This window comes from Arachis hypogaea, chromosome 8 (assembly GCF_003086295.3).
Source record: "Arachis hypogaea cultivar Tifrunner chromosome 8, arahy.Tifrunner.gnm2.J5K5, whole genome shotgun sequence".
NCBI classification, from domain to species: Eukaryota; Viridiplantae; Streptophyta; class Magnoliopsida; order Fabales; family Fabaceae; genus Arachis; species Arachis hypogaea.
In genome coordinates this window covers 26,041,599-26,061,514 of record NC_092043.1, presented here as the reverse complement: position 1 = coordinate 26,061,514, position 19,916 = coordinate 26,041,599, and the positions used below count along the sequence as shown (strand labels likewise).

The window sequence follows — 19,916 nt, the reverse complement described above, 5'->3', positions numbered from 1 at the left end:
CAAATATCTTTAAATACCGTAACAATTAAGTTGATATTTTGCCCTACCTCACATATCATGGTGTAGTTGGTCTTCACTTGTCAGTTAATTTCCACCAGACACTCGGTGCAAAAGCAGAAAATGAATTCGTGACAAATTAAAATTATTTATTGGTGTTATATCCTTGTTTTTAATTAGTCTTTCTAGCATGGTTGATTTATCTACTGTTTGTTTACTTTTGTAGAATTTAAATCCTCTAAAGTTTGAATTTTATTTTAAAAAATAAAGTGTAATTTTTTATTTTTAAATAATTTTTTTATATTTATTTTTAGTTTCATTTATAAAATAAATTATGAGAGATCATATTTTATTTTTTAAAATAAAATTCAAACTTTAGAAAATTTAAATGTATTTTGAGGATTCAAATCTATTTTGATAAACTCCAGCCAAAGGTCCAAAAGAAAACATGGTTACACAAAAACTGAGAGAGATTCCTCTATTAATATCCTTATTTCTACAAAGTTATTGATACCCCTTTAATAATTTAATAACATTTAATCGCAAGTTTCATAAATTCAACATTTCTGATAAAACTTTAAAAATGAGTTTGTACAATAAAAATTATTTAATTTTAACAAACTATTTTAAATTCGTACTTAAATTTAAATGTTTGAATTATTTGTTAATAATAACAATATTTGTTTTTTTATGTTTTAAAAGATATTAACCGTTAAATATACTAACTAATTTTAGTATATTTTTTAGTTATCTCATTAATAATAATGAATAAAAAAATAATGAAACAAATAAAAACACTACTAGCAGAGATATCGCTTTCCCTTTAGGAAAAAAGAGTTAATCACATATTAAATGATAGATACTTTGGTGCAAAAATTCATTTACTCATAATTTTCATATTTTAAATTTTTAAGATTTGTTTGAACGTTATTCTAAAAAAAAAAATTTAAATGATATTTTTTTAAAAGATTTTTTATAAAATAAAGTGATTTTATGTTTAGATATCTTATCTAAAAAGATATTTTTATCTATTAATTATATTTAGATAAAATAAGATAAAGATATTTTTTATTCATTTATGATGTAAAAAATATTTTTTTTTTAAAAAGAATCTTTTAAAAAAAATATAAATTATAACTTTTTAATTTTTTTTATTTTTTAGTATTTTTATTTTTACTATTAAAAGTTTGTCAAACATAATAAAAAATTAAAAAAAATATTTTTTCATCAATTTTTTTTTTTGTTTATCAATTTAATAACGTTGAAACAAACACTTAATCTACGTACCCAGTATCCAATATCCAAAATGGTAAAAAATCTGGATGAACCAAAAAGAAAAGAAAAAAAAAAGGAAAAGAAAAGATAATACCAATTAAAAATTTAAAATTCAATTATGGTCTTGAGAATTTCAAAATCTAACAAAACCTCAAACAAAAGAGAGCGTTCAAATCCAACCTTCAAGAGTCCACAAAGTCCCAACCGCAACCAATGACCTATTACCAAAATTTCAACAAAAGATAGCAAATTGCACCTATCTATATTATTAATTATTAATTATTTTAAAATTAAATTAATTCAAAATTAGCTCAAAATTATTATCGAATTAAAATCCATTGACCACTTTATCTCTCTCTCTCTCATTATATAAACTCCATCAGCAGCACTCTTCAACCCTCTCTCATTCTCATTCTTCTTCTTCTTTTTCTTATTATTATTATTATTGTCATTAACAAGCTTTGATCTGTGTTGTTTAAATGGCTTCAAGCAATGGCCTCCCCGCCACCGGAAGCGGTCTCATCGTCAGCTTCGGCGAGATGCTCATCGACTTCGTTCCCACCGTCTCCGGCGTCTCCCTCGCTGAGGCTCCTGGATTCCTCAAGGCTCCCGGCGGCGCCCCCGCTAACGTGGCCATCGCCGTCGCCAGACTCGGCGGCAAGGCCGCTTTCGTCGGCAAGCTCGGCGATGACGAGTTCGGTCACATGCTTGCCGGGATCTTGAAGGAAAACGGCGTCGTCGCCGACGGGATCACCTTTGACCAGGGCGCACGTACGGCGTTGGCGTTCGTAACCCTACGCGCCGACGGGGAGCGTGAATTCATGTTCTACAGAAACCCCAGCGCCGACATGCTCCTCAAGCCCGAAGAACTCAACCTCGAACTCATCAGATCTGTAAGCATCTCCTTCTTTCTCTCCGTCTTTCAACTTTCAAACTTAGGCTTGTCGATTTTTTTCTTTGTTTGGGGAGAACGATGTTATTGTTTTCGTGTTTCATGTTGTGTTGTTGGATTGGACTGTGAATGCGATGTTTGGAAGAAACGCGTGGTGTTACGCGCGTATGGGATGGTGTGGGCGTGGAAATGATGACGCTGCCGCGTCAGATTTAGCTTAGTGGGGCCCACTGGTAGATCTAAGAGAGCTGCATTAAACTCGCAAAATTTTCTAATTTTTCGTAATTAATTTTTATAACATAGTTGATGTTATTATTAATATGACGCGAAAATAATATAGGTAAGTTTTATTCAAGAATAAAAATGTGCATGAATTGGATGTAGGACATAGAAGAAAATAGCAAAGATAGTAATATTATTTTTAATAAATTGAAATATGTTGAAATCGGATGAACTTGTTGTTTTGTCCGAAATAGGGCCTGATAATGGGGTGGAAAAAGTGGGTGGGTGGGGTTGGTGTGGTGTGTTGTGTTGTCACGAGGCGTGACTCACGTGCTGATCCATGGATATGGACTATTGAATTTGAGGGTGGTTGTGTAGCTAAGCAAAAAGTTGTTCTTGTGTGGGGATGGTGGATCTAGTATCAAGATGTGTCCAGATTCGGTGTTGTTCCCTTTTACTCAAACAAATTGCTTCAAATTAAAGTGATCACAAGAACAAAGAACAAGAGCATGCAAACAAAAACTAGAGAACTATAACTACCGTTTATCTAATTTATCATGGTATTTTTCTCTCTTTGCCGCTCGTGCTTGTCACGCGCTGCCGTTAGCTTGGGAGTATTTACTTTTCCTCTTCACATCACTGTGACTACTAATCTTTTTCTTTGTTTTTTTATTTCAAAATGATAATAATGTTGTGTCATTCTGGATTGTCTTTGGCCAACGCCCCAACTTGATTGTACCTTTCAACTCTATTGAATTATTATTATCACAAGTTGCTTAATTTAATCTAATTATGTATATTACTAATCAACGATGCGGATTTACTTAATTTTTTGGAAACAAAAATCGAATGACTAGTAGTCGGTGGTGGAGGTGGTTGGCTAATTTAATTATTTTTATATCCTTGGCTAAAGGTCGCAAGCATGTGCATAATAATAATAATATAACAAGATATCTGGCGACCTTTTTCATGTATGGTGCGATAAAATCGATTATATATTGATAGCCAATAAGATAAAAAACCTTCCAAAAAGAAAAAAAATGTTTACTGAAATTACCTTTTTTTTTCCAGCAAATCACACAGGGTTTTGTTCTTAATTAATCGTTATATCGTTGATGAAGTTACTTCATCTTTGTTACATTTTTGTGATGTTAACGTATTAACCTTATGGAAGTGATTTTTATTTTTCTTTAAATAAATTGACCACGATGAAATTTGACCTTAAATTTCATGTATACTATTCAATCATCCATTGAAACTTGACCTGTATGTGCAGGCAAAGGTGTTCCATTATGGTTCAATAAGCTTGATTGTGGAGCCATGCAGATCAGCACACCTGAAGGCAATGGAAGTAGCCAAGGATGCCGGGTGCCTTCTCTCCTACGATCCAAACCTGAGGCTGCCATTGTGGCCTTCGGCCGAGGAAGCTCGCAAGCAAATCCTCAGCATATGGGAGAAGGCTGATTTGATCAAGGTCAGCGATGTTGAGCTCGAGTTCCTCACTGGAAGTGACAAGATTGATGACGAGTCTGCCATGTCCTTGTGGCACCCCAACTTGAAGTTGCTCCTTGTCACCCTTGGTGAACATGGTTCTAGGTACTACACCAAGGTAACAACAATTTCATTGTCAAAACATTTTGACAGTTACCTATGACTGGTTTTTGTATTGTATGACAACCTTTTTTGTTCTTTTTCTCAGCTAACTTTTCCTCTGTTTTGTTTCATGCAATACTGATGAGTTGTTCTTTGGCTGTGCAAAACCAGAATTTCCATGGATCAGTAGATGCTTTCCATGTAAATACAGTTGATACAACTGGCGCTGGCGATTCCTTTGTCGGTTCTCTTTTGGCCAAGATTGTTGACGACCAATCCATTCTTGAGGTTAGTACTTAGTACACATCCTAATAAATCCTCAATACTAGCTTCTGTTTTTTCTAATCCACCTCATCTCAAGTTGTAACTTTATTTTCCAATTGCAGGATGAAGCAAGGCTAAGATCAGTTCTCACTTATTCAAATGCATGTGGAGCAATCACCACCACCAAAAAGGGAGCAATCCCTGCCCTTCCCAAGGATGAAGATGTGTTGGCCCTCATCAGGGGAGCATAGAATCTTAGTGCCATCATTTCGTTTTTGTTTTCCTTCTAATTTCGTTCTTTTTTAATTTTTCTGTTGGACTTGCTGGTTGGTCTCGTCAATTCAAGAGGGGAGAGTTTTTCTCTCGGTTTTCTCTTTTAATTTTTTGCTGCTTCTCTGCATTGACGCCAAATAATTTTCTCTTTTTAAGTTTTGAGATTAGTGATTGAATAAAAATGGATTCAAAGATTCAGTGACTAAATATTTAAATTCCTTTCTGACTAATGTCATCATCTTAAAGCATCTTTAAAAAGAAAAGAAAAAAGCGTTGATTGCGAGATGATCATTGGTTGATACCACATAGCACATGGTATACTTAACCAAACAAAAACAAAAAATCCGACTAAAATAGAAAGTAAATGCAAGTAAAGTGATCATTCTGTATTCTTGCATTTCAAGGCATATCGTGAGGAAGTTGTCATCATCATATCATATCTAGGTTGCATCAAAAGTAATCTACACGATTCGAAGTCTACATAAGAGACCCTTTCCTTCTTTTTATTATTCTAAGTTTGTGCCATGTGCTGCCAAGTAGGGGTGGCGACAGGGTGGGTAGGAGTGGATTTTTTCTCTACTTGATCCCGCTATGTTATACAACAACCTGCATAGAATCTGCCTCACTTCTACCCGCAGGTAGAGGTGGCAAGCGGGGAAACCCGCCCCGCCCCACCTCGCCAGAAGCCTGCCCCGCCCCGCCTAGTGAGGCGGTCCTAGAATCCTAGCCCCCCTGCCTAACTGCGGGCTGACGGGCTGGCGGGCTAAGCCCGCCAAAGCTCCTCTTTTTTTTTATTATTAACTACTAAATAATATATATAATTTCACAACCATATTAATAAATTTATAATTTCTAATAGCATAAAAAATTATATTTTTTATATTCACAAACATTAAAGTTTTTGTAAATTATAAATATCTAATAAATATAATTATAAACCAAATTTTCATTCAAAATATAAGTATAAATATTCTCTCCAAAGCAAAATAAACATAATCTAAAACATAATTATAAATATTGTCTCCAAAATAACATAAACATAATTCAAAACACTCAATTTTTATCTTCATACTCTTGTAAATTAGGTTGGGGGAAGTTACGTTTTGGCAAAAAATTGCAAAAATACCCCCTCACTAAAAAAAACCTTAGCCCGGCGGGGAAACCCGCCCCGCCAAAGCCCGCGGTTTAAGCGGTGCGGATTAGACGGGCTTTTGCTATTTGGCGGTCCCGATTTTCCAGCCCAGGCCGCCTTTTTTGGCAGGTTACGCGGGCCGGCCCGGCGAGTTTAGGCCCATTTGCCACCCTACCCGCAGGTAGTAAAACGTTGAACTCTAATCCGTTCCTGCCCTACTCACCCTTATGATTACTAAAATCTAATAAATAAAATTAAATTTCAAAATTTATATAACCATCATCACATGCATAAAATAAATTAAAGTAAAAATTTAAATATGATACAATATTATTAATCCTTTACTAATTATTTTATATATATTATATATCTACCAGGGCGGGTATTACCTAAACCCGACCCCGCCCCTCCCAAGAACTTGCCCCGATGCGGGGTGGGTGATTACCCGTCCCAAGCGAGTAGCGACGGAGTGGGTACTCGCGGATTCGGGTGGTATTGCCATCCCTACTACCAAGAATTGTTAGTGTCCGATAATCATCGCTCCTGTGTGATGATATTCTTACAAAATTATGTATTTATAGCCAGAAATTGACGTGGTCATTTACCACAAAGGAAATGTTAAGTGACCAACAGTTTTTTAATATATTTGCCTTATATTTAAGTCGACACTAATCAATTTTTCTTTTTCTACTAGAAATGCTAGCTCCCTAGCATTTCCCTTTGCATAATATACATTGTTCAACGGTAGAGGAGGATTAGATGAGGTGAGTGGTGACAACTATAGCACGATAGCTTGAGGATTGCACTCACTAACCTCCATCTTTAACGATTTCCAAGCATTTGCACATCTTTCAAACTTGGTCTGCATGTTAGCCATGAAGGCCTCTGCCCATTGTTCATTGCTACCTCTAATGCTTAGATCATAAGGCACTGAAAAACTGTTTAAAACATGCTTACAAGTGTCAGTTATCTGCCCATTGACTTCATAATGTTGGTAATTCACAAATAAAAATCAGTATTTACCTTAACAGTTCTTCTGCTTGTGTTCCTTTCTTGAGAGTATTATTCCTGCAATACAATATATCTTTTATGTACTCAAATTGAGCGAAAAGTGTTTGACAAGGGAAAAACAAATGCAAAGATTGTGACCTTTAGGGAATCCAATCAGGCAATCTAGCCAACTACTCAAATGATATCATTCCAAATTAGGTTCATTAAGCTTATATTACACCTGTTCCATTCTTAACAAACCATCTAAACCAGAAGAATACCAGTTTATGCTTGTACGTTCCTACAGTCCCCTCTTTTTGGCCTTACTTTATCCTTTTGCTTTCTTTTAGTTTTGGAAAACAAAGTTTTTGGGACAAGCTATTTTCTGGGGAATTTAATGCAATTTCTACATTAGACAGATTATGGAAGTTTCATAGTTCGAATCATTGGCAAAAAAGCCTAGGAAAACAAACCTGCAGATGAACACTTGGAAAATATTAAGATATTTGGTCGAAAGATTATAAATAGCATCAGCAATATGCTCCTTGCCAAATAAATACACCACTGGATATCCTAGAAGCCATCTGAAGCATAGAAATACACCAAAGTCAAATTTTCTCAACACGTTATGTGTTCCGTACATGGCAAAGAAGCAGATAGCAGTTTATTTTATGGAATCACACTTCAGGGGGCACGAATTGAGATTGAAATGTTTGAAGTTTTCAACCAAGACTCTGTCATAAATTGACTACCATTTAGCATAAAAAAGTACAAGATGTAACATTCTTCTCTATTTGCTACATCCTCTGCTATATAAACATGGACCAAATGATTTGTGAAGAGAAAGAAAATGAAAATTTTCGTAGTCCTTTGTGTTAACAAGATCTGTCAGTACAAGGTTCTTCCTTTGATGAACAGGAATGAAGCAAATCAAATATCAACTTTTCTCCTGTCCTATAAATTTGCAACTTTCACTTACATCATAGTGAAATCAAGGCAGAAAACAGCAAACAAACTGCTAAATTTCCAGAGATATAAATAATAGCATAGCCCCAAGGAAGCAAGGAAGGCCTATACATACCCATTCAAGGTTGGCACAGTGACATCAGTGTTGTCCATGCAGCTACTGAGATCAATACACTCAGCAGCAGAATGAGAGTGAACACGCTTACTAGCCAAATCTGCATCATCATCCACACATTTCGAATCATTGGTCGGTGCAGGATCATTGTTGCTGGTTCCTTCTTGAGGAGTAGTAGGAAACAATGTCAAGAACAGCTTCTGAATTGAAACCAGCTGCATTGCTAATGGACTCTCCTCAATGTTTGTTACCATCTGAATATCAATACAACACGATTCAAATAAACACAGTATAATGATGATCATAAAATTAACAGATAACAAAAGAAAAGAGTACTCAAATGAAGACCTTTGGAGGTTCGTGTTGAAGATCAACAAAGAGCAACGGAATTTCATTGTTGAAGCTTGATTTAACATATTCAGCAAGTTCAAGTAGATGAATCAAGTATATCATGTCTTGTATAACCATCAATCTGATATGCTCGAAAATTGGGGATTCTTTGTGAATGAATTGGAGGAGGTGAGAGAGATGGTGCTGAAGCTGAGGCATGATTCCACCGTAGTCCACCATTACTACGGGTCTCAATCTTGTGGAGAGTGCCATCATATCTGCACGTAAATTGAATTCACAAATTGGAAGAGTAATAAATTAATCGAAGCAGAAGAGAAGAGAAGAGAGTGACCTAATTGAAGACGACGCTTTGAAGAAGGTTTGAGGCGCCAATTGATGAGAGACAAAGCGGAATCCAACACCTCCATACCTTCTTCTTCATCCATTCTTTCTCTCTCTTTCGCAGAAGAACGACGCATCCCAGCAGAAGCTAAGCTTTTCCGCGACTGCGAAACACTGACACACTGACACTGTCAAGATGGGCTCAGCTCAAATGGGCCCAATATTTTTCGTTACTGGTATAAAGAGAAAACTGGGCTGGGCCCAAGTTGGATTCCACAAAATTCTTAATAGGTCACTTGGTTAAGGCCAACAGTGGATAAAAATTCTTAATTGAGTGTGTGAGGTGTAAGTATTATGATGTTATAATATTTAGAGTTGGGATATGTCTGAAGCTAATTTTTTTTATATACGGGTAATTTTAATGTGAAAATATGAGAATATTTCATTATTTTAGTGTTTTAAATTGTTATGGTAGCAATAGCAGCACAAAATATAATTGATGTTTTGTAATAAAAATATTTTATAATTATAAAAGAAAAAATAATATTTTTTAATTACAAAAAGATAAAATATTATTGACGTTTTATAAAAAAATATATTTTTAATTATAAAAAAATAAAATATCATTAATGTTTTATAAAAATACACAACCGTGTATAACACATAATTTAGGTTATTTTTAAAAAATTCACTCTTAATAATCCAATATTAAAACAAAAAATTCGTTCTCCAACTCAACCCCACTAAAAAAAAAGAAAATAATTTAAAGAGAAAATGTAAAAATTTAATTTTTAATTAGTTAACATTAGCCAATTTTAATGTCAACATTTATAATTAAAAATTTAAAATTTAAGATAAACAAAATAATTTTAAAAATATTAACCGATGTTGAAAAAAAAAATAGTTTGATAGTATTACTCTGTCTTAAAACTAGACACGGTTTAACAATAGCACAATTCATTCAAGTATAAAAATGAGCATGGCAAGATTGGTAATGGTAGGTAGCTCTTATAACAAAAGAATAATAGGTATATATTCTCTCTCACAAAAATAGTATATTCTGTCATTAGGATATATAATTTAATTTTCTGAGCCTAACAATGTGGACTTGCTTATTGTTGAATGAATCAAAAGCTTAAGGAGTTATGTGAATGATGACAACAATGTCATAGATTCTGTTCACCCATACATTCAGTAACAGGTCTCTGTGCTCCTCGGCAAATAGCAACACTGGTTGGACAAACAAGGCAGTTATTTGAAATCCCAACTGTCACTTTTGTATTATTGTGGCGAAACTCCAATGGAAGCTTCCCTGAAAGAAAATTGAGATCCAACAACAACCTTCTCCATTGTCCCTGCAACATTGGTCCATATTCCTCTGGAATTGGACCATGGAATTGGTTGTTTGCAAAGTTGATTGAAGTCAAGTTCCTATAAGTCACCAAATTCAGAGGCAGATGACCCTTCAATTGGTTTCCTTGCGCCTCAAGCACTTGAAGCATTGGTCCATCCCCTGAATACTTAACAGGATCAATCATGGTGAATCTGTTATAGGAGACATTGAGATGAACAACCCCATGTAAGTAAAATATGTCCTTTGTAATGCCGCCGGAGAGGCGATTGTCACTGATATCTACCCATTTTAGGTGCATGAGTCCTTTGAGTGGTGTTAATCTTCCTGAGAATATGTTATGGCTTAAGTACAATCTTCGCAGCCGGATGGGAAGGATAGGAAGATTGCCATAGAACTGGTTGAAGCTAAGGTCTAATGTGCCGAGTTGCCAGAGTCCGGTGAGGTCTGGTGTTCTTCCAGCAAATTCATTCCTTGAAAGGCTCAGGTATGTTAAGCTTCTCAACCCTGTTATCTCCTCTGGGATTTTGCCCGAAAGCCGGTTCCTGGATAGGTCTAGATGCTCAAGATTCTTGAGTTGAGTGATCCCTTGAGGGATTGTGCCTGTGAAGAAGTTTGATGACATTGTGATCCTTATTAGTTTCCTTAGATTTCCAAGTGATTCTGGTAATGGCCCTCTGAATTTGTTGTTGTTGAGGTTGAGAACTGTTAGTTCTGTTAAGTTCCCAATGGCTGGAGTTAAGAATCCTTCATAACCAATTGTGTCAAGATCAAGTGCTGTTACTCTACTTGAGGTGTTGTCTAAGGGCAAAGTGCACAATATTCCTAGAAACACTGATCCTGTGCATTCACATGGATCCAGAGTGAAGTTCCAGCTATAAAGGTATGAACTTTGGGACACTGAGTTTGGGTCAATGGCTCTTTTTATTTCCATGAGGGCATTGGTATCATCTTCATGGGTTTTTGAATGGCTTTGTGATATAAGGCATAGGATTATTGTTATGGTGGAATAGAGAAGAGACAAGAGTTTTGTGTGCATTGTTTTTGACCCAATTTTCTGAGCTTGTTTGTTGATATGAAATTCCAAATCCATTTTTATAACACCCTCTTTAGGCATTACCAATTGAAAAAAAAATGTTTTGTATTTCTTTCTTAACTTATTGCCTAGGAACACGCCAAGAACTTGTGCTACCTATATACAACTAATAAAAGATTAAGCAGCTAAACCTACTTGGCTTGACAAAATTCATGCAAGGTTGCAGTAAAAATTAATGCCTATTCCATACATATAATTAAATAATCAAGACTAAACTCATACATGGAAAACTGATTATGAATTAACATGTCTAAATCTTGAGTATGGTACACATAGGTAGTGAACATACCTTTAAATCTTATACTAATATTATTGTCCTTAGAGAAGTATATGAATAGTTGAATTTGAATATACAATTCATCAACCTACATATTCATGCAACAGCATCCATTTGGAGGCTGTTTCATTATCAAATTATTCAACCAAGATCTGGCACTGTGAAGAACTCATCATCATCATCTTCAATTCTAGGTTTCTTGTGAGACATGTAGGACTTAGAGGTTGTTCTGAATGAAGCAGCATTGTTGCTAGTAAGCTGAGGAACTTCAGCAGCAGCCAATGCTTCATGTGGAAATTGTTCACCAAAAAGACCAACATCTTCAATCCATTCTAATTCTCCAAACTGCATAGATTCCTTCTGAACCACACCCTAAAACATACAAAAAGATAATTACTCATAATCAGAATTATTATCATTATGATTATTATTAGTAAGCAAAAAATAACATGAGAGAAATTAAAGGGTATCTTACTTTTTCAGGTGATTCAAAGGCTGATAGTTCCAATAAGTCATCAACACCCCAAGAAGAAGATGAGAAGTTAGGAACTTGCTGAGGAGGAACTTCCATAGAAACTTGTTGTGCATTGTTCCTATTAGGTGGCTCCAAGTGACTCTTTTCATTGCCTTTGTTGCAATTAGAAGAAGAACTCAAGGCCACTTGGATGCCGGTAGCAAGGAATCTCTGGTGGTTCGCCGAGAGGCTTCCGGCCGAGTGAATCGGTTCGTCGCAGTCCTGACAGAAGAGTGCTCTGTCTTCAACACAGAATATGAAAGCTGGCTTGTCCTGTTGGAAGAACATACAAGAATAAAATTGATGGAATAGCATCATCAATAAAAAAATAAATTATGGCTAACTTACTATAAGAATTCATCATCATTGACACTGTTTAGTAAATCATACATTATCCTAAATATCAATTGGAGCAGAGATAATCAGAGGAATAATTTGGAGAATAAATTACTTCTCCATGAAGAAACAAATTACTTCATTCGCATTGGTCTTTTTTTTTTTTTTATCACAGTATCTTTTGACCCGACAAACTAAGGACTAATCTACAGCAGATCTAAGCTATATTTCAGAAATTTTCAGACAATAACAGTTGTAAATGTTACATACATACATATATGGAATCAAATTCATATTATGAAGAACAAGCTAATTGAGTTACTTGGCATATGTCACATCTGGGAAGCTTGTTAGAGAGGCATTGAAGGAGAAGCCTCTGGTGCTTTCTAGCAAGCTTATTGGCAGCATGAACCTCGACATCACATTTGGCACACAAAGCTGCCTCATCTGCACAACAAATCACAGTTGCTTGAGCCTTCTCACAAACATCACACTGAATCTTCATTCTGTTTTACTATTCTGTGCTGCAAAATGGGAAGAAATCAATCAAATCTTCTTCAGCAGCAGTAACATGAAGAGGAGCCAAAAAGGGAGATAGATAGAGAGAAAACGTAAGAACATAGAATACAAGTGATGATATTAACTAATAATGGATGGATCACAGAGAAAGAGAAGTGAATGGATGAGATTTCAAAGGTTGGAAGATAATGCTTTTGATTTTGGGGATCAATATATGCAAAGGTGATGGAAACAGCACAGCTTAGGTGGGACCAACCATTGCCATGCATGTGTGGCTGTAGAGCTACCAACAGCAACCATGCACGTTTGAGTGGACTCTGTGTTTTTGGTCATTTTAATAGATATTTATTTTCCTTTTTTTCTTTATGCTTAGATTGCAAAAAATATTGGATATTAATTAATGCTTCTTCAATTATTTACCTACATTTGACTTTTCTGTCATCTTAATTAGTTGGCTCATCTACTCCGATGCTTAAGTTTCTAGATGGTTATATATGGTTGGATGAATTCTTCAAAGTCCATGATACTATTTAATCATCAATCACATGGTCATGTTTTTATACAAAAATTCACTTTTCTTTTAATCATCAAAATGATTGATTGGTTGAGTACTATATAGTAGCTGTTATAACTTCTTTTTTTGGGCTTCTCACGATATCTCTCAATCTGGTAGGTAAATAATTAATTCGTCGCGAATTAGAGTTTCATTTAAAAGTTTGTAGTTGGGTTGCTGCATAAGGCAGGATTTAAACCTCGACATTTACTTAAACGGGAGTGGATCCTCTCCAGTGAAAAAAAACTGAATGGTATCCAGTGGAAGATCTCACCCTTCATTGCATTTTCTCTCATTTATTTCTGGTTTCACTTGTAGAATTAAAGGTGGGAGATTACACTTTATTCTCTCCAGTAACAAAAAAATGGAGAGGATCCATTTCCTACTTAAACAGACTAATAAACTAACCACTAAACCAATCCAACTTAATTACTACTATAACTATTCTATTTGTTAGAAATTTGTTGCATATCGTTGTGGAAAAAGTTCTCACCCAAAATATAATTATGGAAATTCCATGAAATCTATATGATGAACATAATTTAAGGCCGTCAAAATGGGTTAAACTCATCGGGTCAGTCCGTTTATCTATTTAAATGAGCGGGTTTTGCCTTTAAAATTAAACCCGTTTAAATTTCGGGTTAAACGGACTGAGTTTGATTAATCCAAAAAAAAAATAACGGGTTAAACGGGCTAGCTCGCGGGCTAAATGGGTGGCCTGTTTATTTTTTTACATTTTTTTTAAAAAGTAGCACTTTTAACCGATATTTCTCCCGATCCGACCCGAAAATCCGACGGATCAACTAAAAAATATTGTTTTTTTAAAGATTTTTTTACCTAAAATGATCATTTTTATCAAAATATCTTTCAAAAAATAAAATAAAAAAATAAATAGACTAATCCGTTTAACCCATTGGACTGACCATAAATAGTCTAGGCTGAAAAATTATGACCCGCGAATGAAACGGGTTTAAACAGTCCAACCCATTTAACCCACGGGCTCTTGACTAAATAGTCGGGTTAGTCCATTTGACAACCCTAACATAATTTAAAATTAAATACCTCTGCCAATGAGATTCATACGGCATTTCGCCCTCTTCCCATCTCAAAAGTAAGTATGTGAGAAATTGTGTGAGTGTGTATTGTTTACCTAAGATTAGAAATTGTCCAATCCATTGGAATACCTAAAATTTGGGATCGTCTAATTTAGTGACAAAAAAAATTAAATACCTCCTGTTAATAAAGGCAAGATTTTGATCGAAGCATTCCATTATACAACATCTATTTACATCAATATAAATCAATCAGATTTCAAATCTTATAGATGATTTCATGATTATGATAGGAAACATTAACCGTCAATTCTAACATTTCTCTATGAATGATAGTACTTTTTTTTTTCGATGTATGATTTAATAGTAAAATATTGCTCACACAAATGGGATTATTAGTTTCAGACTTTCAGTGTATGAGAAAGAAGATCCACGACCACCAATTTGAATATCTAAAATAAGCCATGCACATTCTTTTTCCCATGACTTTTTTTTTTTTTTGAGGTACCTAATTGACTTTCTCGGATTTTCTTTTTATTTTGGTCTTCCCTCCATTTTGGACTGTATAAAATAATAGCTACTTATTTTTCTATTGAAGATTGATACGTAAAATGCTTGGGACTAAATTGTTGATTTATATATTTATTTACTTTAAATTATTTTTATAACATCTGATATAGGATGTTTGCTAAATTGATACAATTATGAGTAAATTAAGTTGAATCCTATTACGAGTAAAATAATATGTCATGCATTTGCGGTTTAAGATTTAGGGGTTTGTGTTCTATAATTTTAAGATAAGTTTAAGTTTTGAGAAAAAAATTATAAACGGTCTTTTATATAATTATTTTGAAAGATAACGAGATTTTTAACAAAAAATTTATCATTTTCCATTTCTGATTTTTATTTTTATGAGACTGGTTAGTCTCTTTGTCAATATTTTTTATCGGTATTAATGGAATAAACTTATATGATATGTTAAACTATTGATTTATCCATTAAGAATAAACTAGCATTAACAAATTTTTTTTATTAGGAGTTTCGTTGTCTTTTAAGCATAATTATTAAGGCCGTTTAATTTTTATTTTTATTTTTTATTTTTTTATTATTTTTTTAAAATACATTAGCTAAATTTATTGTGTAAAACTAAGAAATATTAGTGATTTTTAAATTATTTTTACTTATAAAAATTAAATAGCGAAGAATATTATTGATGATTAATGTGTCACGTAAGTATGTTTTGAATAAAAATCATTGACACTAAAACTAACTAGTTTCTCAAAATTAAATATAAAAGGCCAGAAAAAAAAATTTTGTTTAAGGGTCATGTAGCCTCTTTAAAAAAATTATCAAAGGGACGGGCCGGATTATGTATTCAGTATATTTTGTTGAGCTACATTTATAGGAATCCTCTCTTAGTCTCTTGTTTAGAATTTCTGAAGAATGGTTTGAAAGAATGTCTAACCAAGATATTCCTACTCATTGATTTATTTAATTTTACGGATAGACATCCGTTGGTACAGTTAGATTTTATTTATTGTAAAACATAATTTGTTGATGAAAAAATTTCCTTCATTAAATTTTTACATTTTCATAAGTAGCCTTGATATCAGTTAAAAGAAATCAAGTAATTATTATGCAGTAAATAACAAGTTCTATTTTATTTTTATGTAAAATTTCTATATAATAATTATTAGGCCAATTTTAGTATGATTATAAAGGAATATAAGCTTGAGTAGAGAGAGCAGAAAGAAAAGAGAAAAATGAAAATTGATATGATTGTTTTGAATGATTATTGAAAATGTATATATTATTTTTTTATACTGAGATTGCCAAATATATATCCTACATTTGTATACAAGACTTTTCATAACAGATTGTTGATAACTAATTTTTACATATGACACTCTAATATCTCCCTACAAACTCAGGGAGGCTTAGTGGACAACCTGAGTTTGCTTCGAAACTTCTCAAACAAGTAATTGGAGAGAAGTTTAGTGAAGATATCTGCTATTTGCTCACTGAAAGGGATGTGAGTGACTGCTACTTGACCTTTGATGATTCTGTCTCTAACAAAGTAAAGATTGAGTTCAAAGTGCTTAGTGTGATCATGGAGGATTGGATTATACGCCAACAGCATAGCGGACATGTTATCACAAAACACAGTAGATGATGTACGACACGATTGCTGAATTTCGATTAGTAGATTCTGAATCCAGATCAATTCTGCAAATACAGCTGTTAGTGCGCAGAATTTCGCCTCTGTAGAGCTGCAGCTAACAGTAGGTTGTTTGCTGCACTTCTAAGAGATAAGATTCGAACCATAATAAACACAATAACCAGAAATAGATTTGCGATCATCCATATCTGCATCCCAATCAGAATCTACAAAAGCAGTTAATCTTAAGTCAGTTGAAGGATAAAATTCTAAGCATGTGTGAAGCGTACCTGCCAAGTAACGAAGTACTCGCTTGACTGCATTCCAATGTTCTAGCATGGGATTAGCCATAAACTGGCTGAGCTTGTTTACCGAAAAGGCAATGTCAGGGCGAGTCACAGTCACATATTGTAGACCCCCAAGTATAGATAGAAAGAGAGTGGGGTCTTCAAAGGGAGTACTAGTATTTGCCGTTAATTTAGAATTGCTAAATATAGGGGTGCTCATGCGCTTGGAATCTTGCATCCCCGATTTAGATAGAAGCTCAAGAATATACTTAAATTGGTTTAAGGTGATCATGTTATCAGGAAAATGAAGGGCCTCAATTCCTAGAAAAAAATTGATATCACCAAGATCATTAAGAAGAAACGTAGAATATAATTGTTGTAGTACTTTCATTATTTTAGAATTATCATTTCCTGTTACTAACATATCATCTACATAAATTAAAACATAAATAATAGATTTGTTAGAAATTTTAGTGAAGAGAGAGGGATCAGACTTTGTACATTGAAAACCAAAGTTTCTTAATGCAGCAGTAATGGTCATATACCATGCACGAGGTGCTTGGCGTAGTCCATAGATTGCTTTATTAAGTTTACATACTAAATGAGGATTTGAGTGGGAAAAACCTGGGAGTTGTCTCATATAAACAGTTTCATATAGCATGCCATTAAGGAATGCATTATGAAAGTCATATTGTTTGAGTATCCAACCTTTAGAAAGGGCTAAGGTTAGAATCAAACGAATAGTCACACGTGGCATTGGGGGCGATTGTTGGTTCCTCAAGAACCTCTGCCACCACGAGAATTCCTGTCACCACGACCTCTTCTTCCAAAGTTATGTATGTTCCGCGAGCTGGATTAGAATATGAATTTGTCGGAGAAGTCCGTTGTTGGTGAGAGGTTGATTCTTGAGTAGTAGTAGTTTGTGACAGATGAACTTGAACCATAGATGATTCAGGTTTCTTGAATCTGTCAATTATTTCTTCTTGTGTCATCAATAATGCCTCAAGATCTGGGATAGAGTATGGAGGATCTTTGGCAGTAATCATTGTGATAAACGAATGATATTCTTCGCTGAGGCCATCGAGGATGATATTGGTGTGTTCTGCATCAGAGAGTGGTGAGCCGATCACAGCCAATGAGTTTGAGAGCTTTTTTATTTGAAGAAGATAATCTGACGTTGAGGCTTGTTTCTTGACTGATCGTAGTTGCAGGTGCAATTGTCGAGCACGAGCTTTAGTTTGGGAAGCAAAAAATGTATGAATTCTGCTCCATATCTCATGAGCAAAGTGACACCCGATTACTCTATGTTTGAACGAGTCGTCCATTGAAGCAAATAGCTAAGAGGTGACATTATAATCATCAATTCTCCATGTTTTGTATTTCTTGGATTCTTTTTTATTGGCTTCATCTGCAGGATTATCATAGCGTGGAGGAATTTTACCTTGATCCAGGTGATCTTCAAGTTCCTGCCCGCAGATTGAAAGGGTTGCAAGATGTCTCCAGGTTAAGAAGTTGGTTTCACTCAATTTTTCAGCTAGTAAAATGTTGAATGGTTTATCCTTGGAATTTGATGAGGGAAAAGCTGCTGGTGTTGATTTAGCAGCATCATCATCATTGGTTTGAATATTTTCAAAGTGAGTCATGGATCTTGTGTGCTCTTGATACCATAAATAAGGAATATAAGCTTGAGGAGAGAGCAAAAAGAAGAGAGAAAAATGAAAACTGATACGATTGTTTTGAATGATTATTGAAAATGTATATATTGTTTTTTTACACTGAGATTACCAAATATATATCATACACTTGTATACAAGACTTTTTATAATAGATTCTTGATAACTAATTTTTACATGTGACACTCTAATAGACTATGATCTTTAAAATAACTCAAAAAATAAAATGTCAATGGTGGATAATAAATATCAGACAACAAATTTAGATAGAATTTATAGGTGCACACACCATTAGGAGCTTATGATCATGATCATGACCATGATCTACATAACAACTTATAATTCATCAAACAGGTGATAATTCTATGTCCTAAGTTATAGTAGTATTATATATATACACATTAACACATCTATCAATCTATCTAAATATATCATTGTTACATAGCTTTCCTTTTGTTCAACCATGGGATAAAACATCTTATGGTAACAAGATTCATGGATGGTATTGCCATCTTGACCTTAAATGTTTTGATTCCAAGCTTCTTCTTGGAAACCCCTTCACGCATCCTTGAAACAACTCCCATGGCAGCTTCACTCACTTCCTTCATTGACTTCTTCAACTTCTCCTTAAACCCACCATTGTTCTTTTTCTCCAAGCTCAAATGGTAGCTCTTGAGAAAGGTTCTTCTCGCATACCAAAACTCGTGTCCACGCCTCGACGACCACCCTCCATGAACAAGTTGGGGAGACTCATCATCATCAAAAGAAGATGGAGTATAGGAAGAATTAGACATGAATTTGGAACTTTGGATTAAAAAGGGATAAGTGTGAGAGTGAAGAGAGAGTGGTTGTTACACAAGGATTTATATATGAACATAATGTTTTGATCTTTCTATACACTTTAACATAGTGGTTAAACCATAGAAGAAATCAATGCGTCTAGTTTGGTAACTTGGTTGCACCCCAAGACTAATAGCCAAAGCTATAAAGTTTGATGTGGAAAAATTGTTCTTGTATTGGACATATTTTCTCTCTGATAGTCCTTGTCAGTTTATTTTTTTTTTTCTTAATCGTTGGTAATCTTAGATACAATTGAAAGGCTGTGAATACCCAAAACTATGCGGTGAGAATATTCTCTCATGATTTAACTAATGAAGATTAAATAAAAAGTGATTCGTATGATGCCTAAAAGATAATATTTAATTTAAAAAATATAAAAGTAAATAATTTTTAAATATTTAAAATTTATTGTAAAAAATAAGCTAAACAAAAAATTAAACACCAACTTATAGATACTATAGAATTGGCCTAAATAGAATTCCTTCATCATAGGTTACTTTCATTTTCCTTTTTGGAACGTAGTTTTCCTTCATTTTTTTTTAAATTGAAAAGACATACTTAATTACAACCAAATGGGTTGTAATAAATTTTAAAAGTTTGGAATAGCTAACAAATAATTTGAAGTAGAAATCCATCAAATAACTAAGAATGGACTTGATTGGTAGGTTAAGTACAAAATAATAAAAAATTTTAGGTCCCATATTTTCTTTGGGCCGTACATTTTGGAAGATGGTAGTATGGAAAAAACAAAAAGAAAACAATAGTAGAGGCTAAGCCCAATACCCCAAGGCAAATATACATCTAACATGATATAATATCAGCCCAAAAAAAGTGTAAGCAAATCTATTAAATTTCAATTGACAGAAAAA

At 34.1% G+C, this 19,916-nt stretch overlaps 4 protein-coding genes across 5 annotated transcripts; 1 reads left to right on the top strand and 3 right to left on the bottom strand.

The window, feature by feature from the left end:
- The first annotated feature begins 1,278 nt into the window (after positions 1-1,278).
- On the top strand, positions 1,279-4,623 carry LOC112706601 (fructokinase-2). Its single transcript, XM_025757984.3, has 4 exons — positions 1,279-2,165; positions 3,663-3,995; positions 4,151-4,267; positions 4,366-4,623. Exons 1-4 carry the CDS (start codon positions 1,752-1,754, stop codon positions 4,492-4,494), a joined length of 993 nt encoding a protein of 330 aa, XP_025613769.1. The 5' UTR covers positions 1,279-1,751; the 3' UTR covers positions 4,495-4,623.
- A 1,581-nt stretch (positions 4,624-6,204) lies between these two features.
- On the bottom strand, positions 6,205-8,605 carry LOC112706600 (uncharacterized). Its single transcript, XM_025757983.2, has 6 exons — positions 8,402-8,605; positions 8,068-8,327; positions 7,720-7,973; positions 7,112-7,222; positions 6,672-6,716; positions 6,205-6,586 (listed from the first exon to the last, which is right to left on the bottom strand). Exons 1-6 carry the CDS (start codon positions 8,526-8,528, stop codon positions 6,427-6,429), a joined length of 957 nt encoding a protein of 318 aa, XP_025613768.1. The 5' UTR covers positions 8,529-8,605; the 3' UTR covers positions 6,205-6,426.
- Positions 8,606-9,557: 952 nt separating this feature from the next.
- On the bottom strand, positions 9,558-10,835 carry LOC112706598 (uncharacterized). Its single transcript, XM_025757980.2, has one exon. It carries the CDS (start codon positions 10,833-10,835, stop codon positions 9,558-9,560), a length of 1,278 nt encoding a protein of 425 aa, XP_025613765.2.
- Positions 10,836-11,057: 222 nt separating this feature from the next.
- Positions 11,058-12,803, bottom strand: LOC112706599 (B-box zinc finger protein 25). 2 transcript variants are annotated; one of them, XM_029288399.2, is made up of 4 exons: positions 12,610-12,803; positions 12,288-12,489; positions 11,591-11,902; positions 11,058-11,487 (listed from the first exon to the last, which is right to left on the bottom strand). In XM_029288399.2, exons 2-4 carry the CDS (start codon positions 12,468-12,470, stop codon positions 11,257-11,259), a joined length of 726 nt encoding a protein of 241 aa, XP_029144232.1. In that variant the 5' UTR covers positions 12,471-12,489; positions 12,610-12,803; the 3' UTR covers positions 11,058-11,256. The 2 variants fall into 2 exon arrangements, with proteins under 2 accessions (XP_029144232.1, XP_025613766.1); XM_025757981.3 differs by having other exon boundaries at positions 12,288-12,659.
- Positions 12,804-19,916: the final 7,113 nt, after the last annotated feature.

What these genes read in the sequence shown, in the direction of transcription:
- LOC112706600 (XM_025757983.2), bottom strand. Translation starts at nt 8,528, where the DNA reads ATGCGTCGTTCTTCTGCGAAAGAGAGAGAAAGAATGGATGAAGAAGAA. An exon ending in AAAGCGTCGTCTTCAATTAG is followed by an intron (nt 8,328 to 8,401) that starts GTCACTCTCTTC and finishes ATTTACGTGCAG; the next exon opens with ATATGATGGCACTCTCCACA. An exon ending in TTCAACACGAACCTCCAAAG is followed by an intron (nt 7,974 to 8,067) that starts GTCTTCATTTGA and finishes ATTGATATTCAG; the next exon opens with ATGGTAACAAACATTGAGGA.
- LOC112706599 (XM_029288399.2), bottom strand. Translation starts at nt 12,470, where the DNA reads ATGAAGATTCAGTGTGATGTTTGTGAGAAGGCTCAAGCAACTGTGATT. An exon ending in CCAGATGTGACATATGCCAA is followed by an intron (nt 11,903 to 12,287) that starts GTAACTCAATTA and finishes TTCTTCCAACAG; the next exon opens with GACAAGCCAGCTTTCATATT. An exon ending in CCTTTGAATCACCTGAAAAA is followed by an intron (nt 11,488 to 11,590) that starts GTAAGATACCCT and finishes TGTATGTTTTAG; the next exon opens with GGTGTGGTTCAGAAGGAATC.
- LOC112706601 (XM_025757984.3), top strand. Translation starts at nt 1,752, where the DNA reads ATGGCTTCAAGCAATGGCCTCCCCGCCACCGGAAGCGGTCTCATCGTC. An exon ending in ACCTCGAACTCATCAGATCT is followed by an intron (nt 2,166 to 3,662) that starts GTAAGCATCTCC and finishes CTGTATGTGCAG; the next exon opens with GCAAAGGTGTTCCATTATGG. An exon ending in ACGACCAATCCATTCTTGAG is followed by an intron (nt 4,268 to 4,365) that starts GTTAGTACTTAG and finishes TTCCAATTGCAG; the next exon opens with GATGAAGCAAGGCTAAGATC.
- LOC112706598 (XM_025757980.2), bottom strand. Translation starts at nt 10,835, where the DNA reads ATGGATTTGGAATTTCATATCAACAAACAAGCTCAGAAAATTGGGTCA.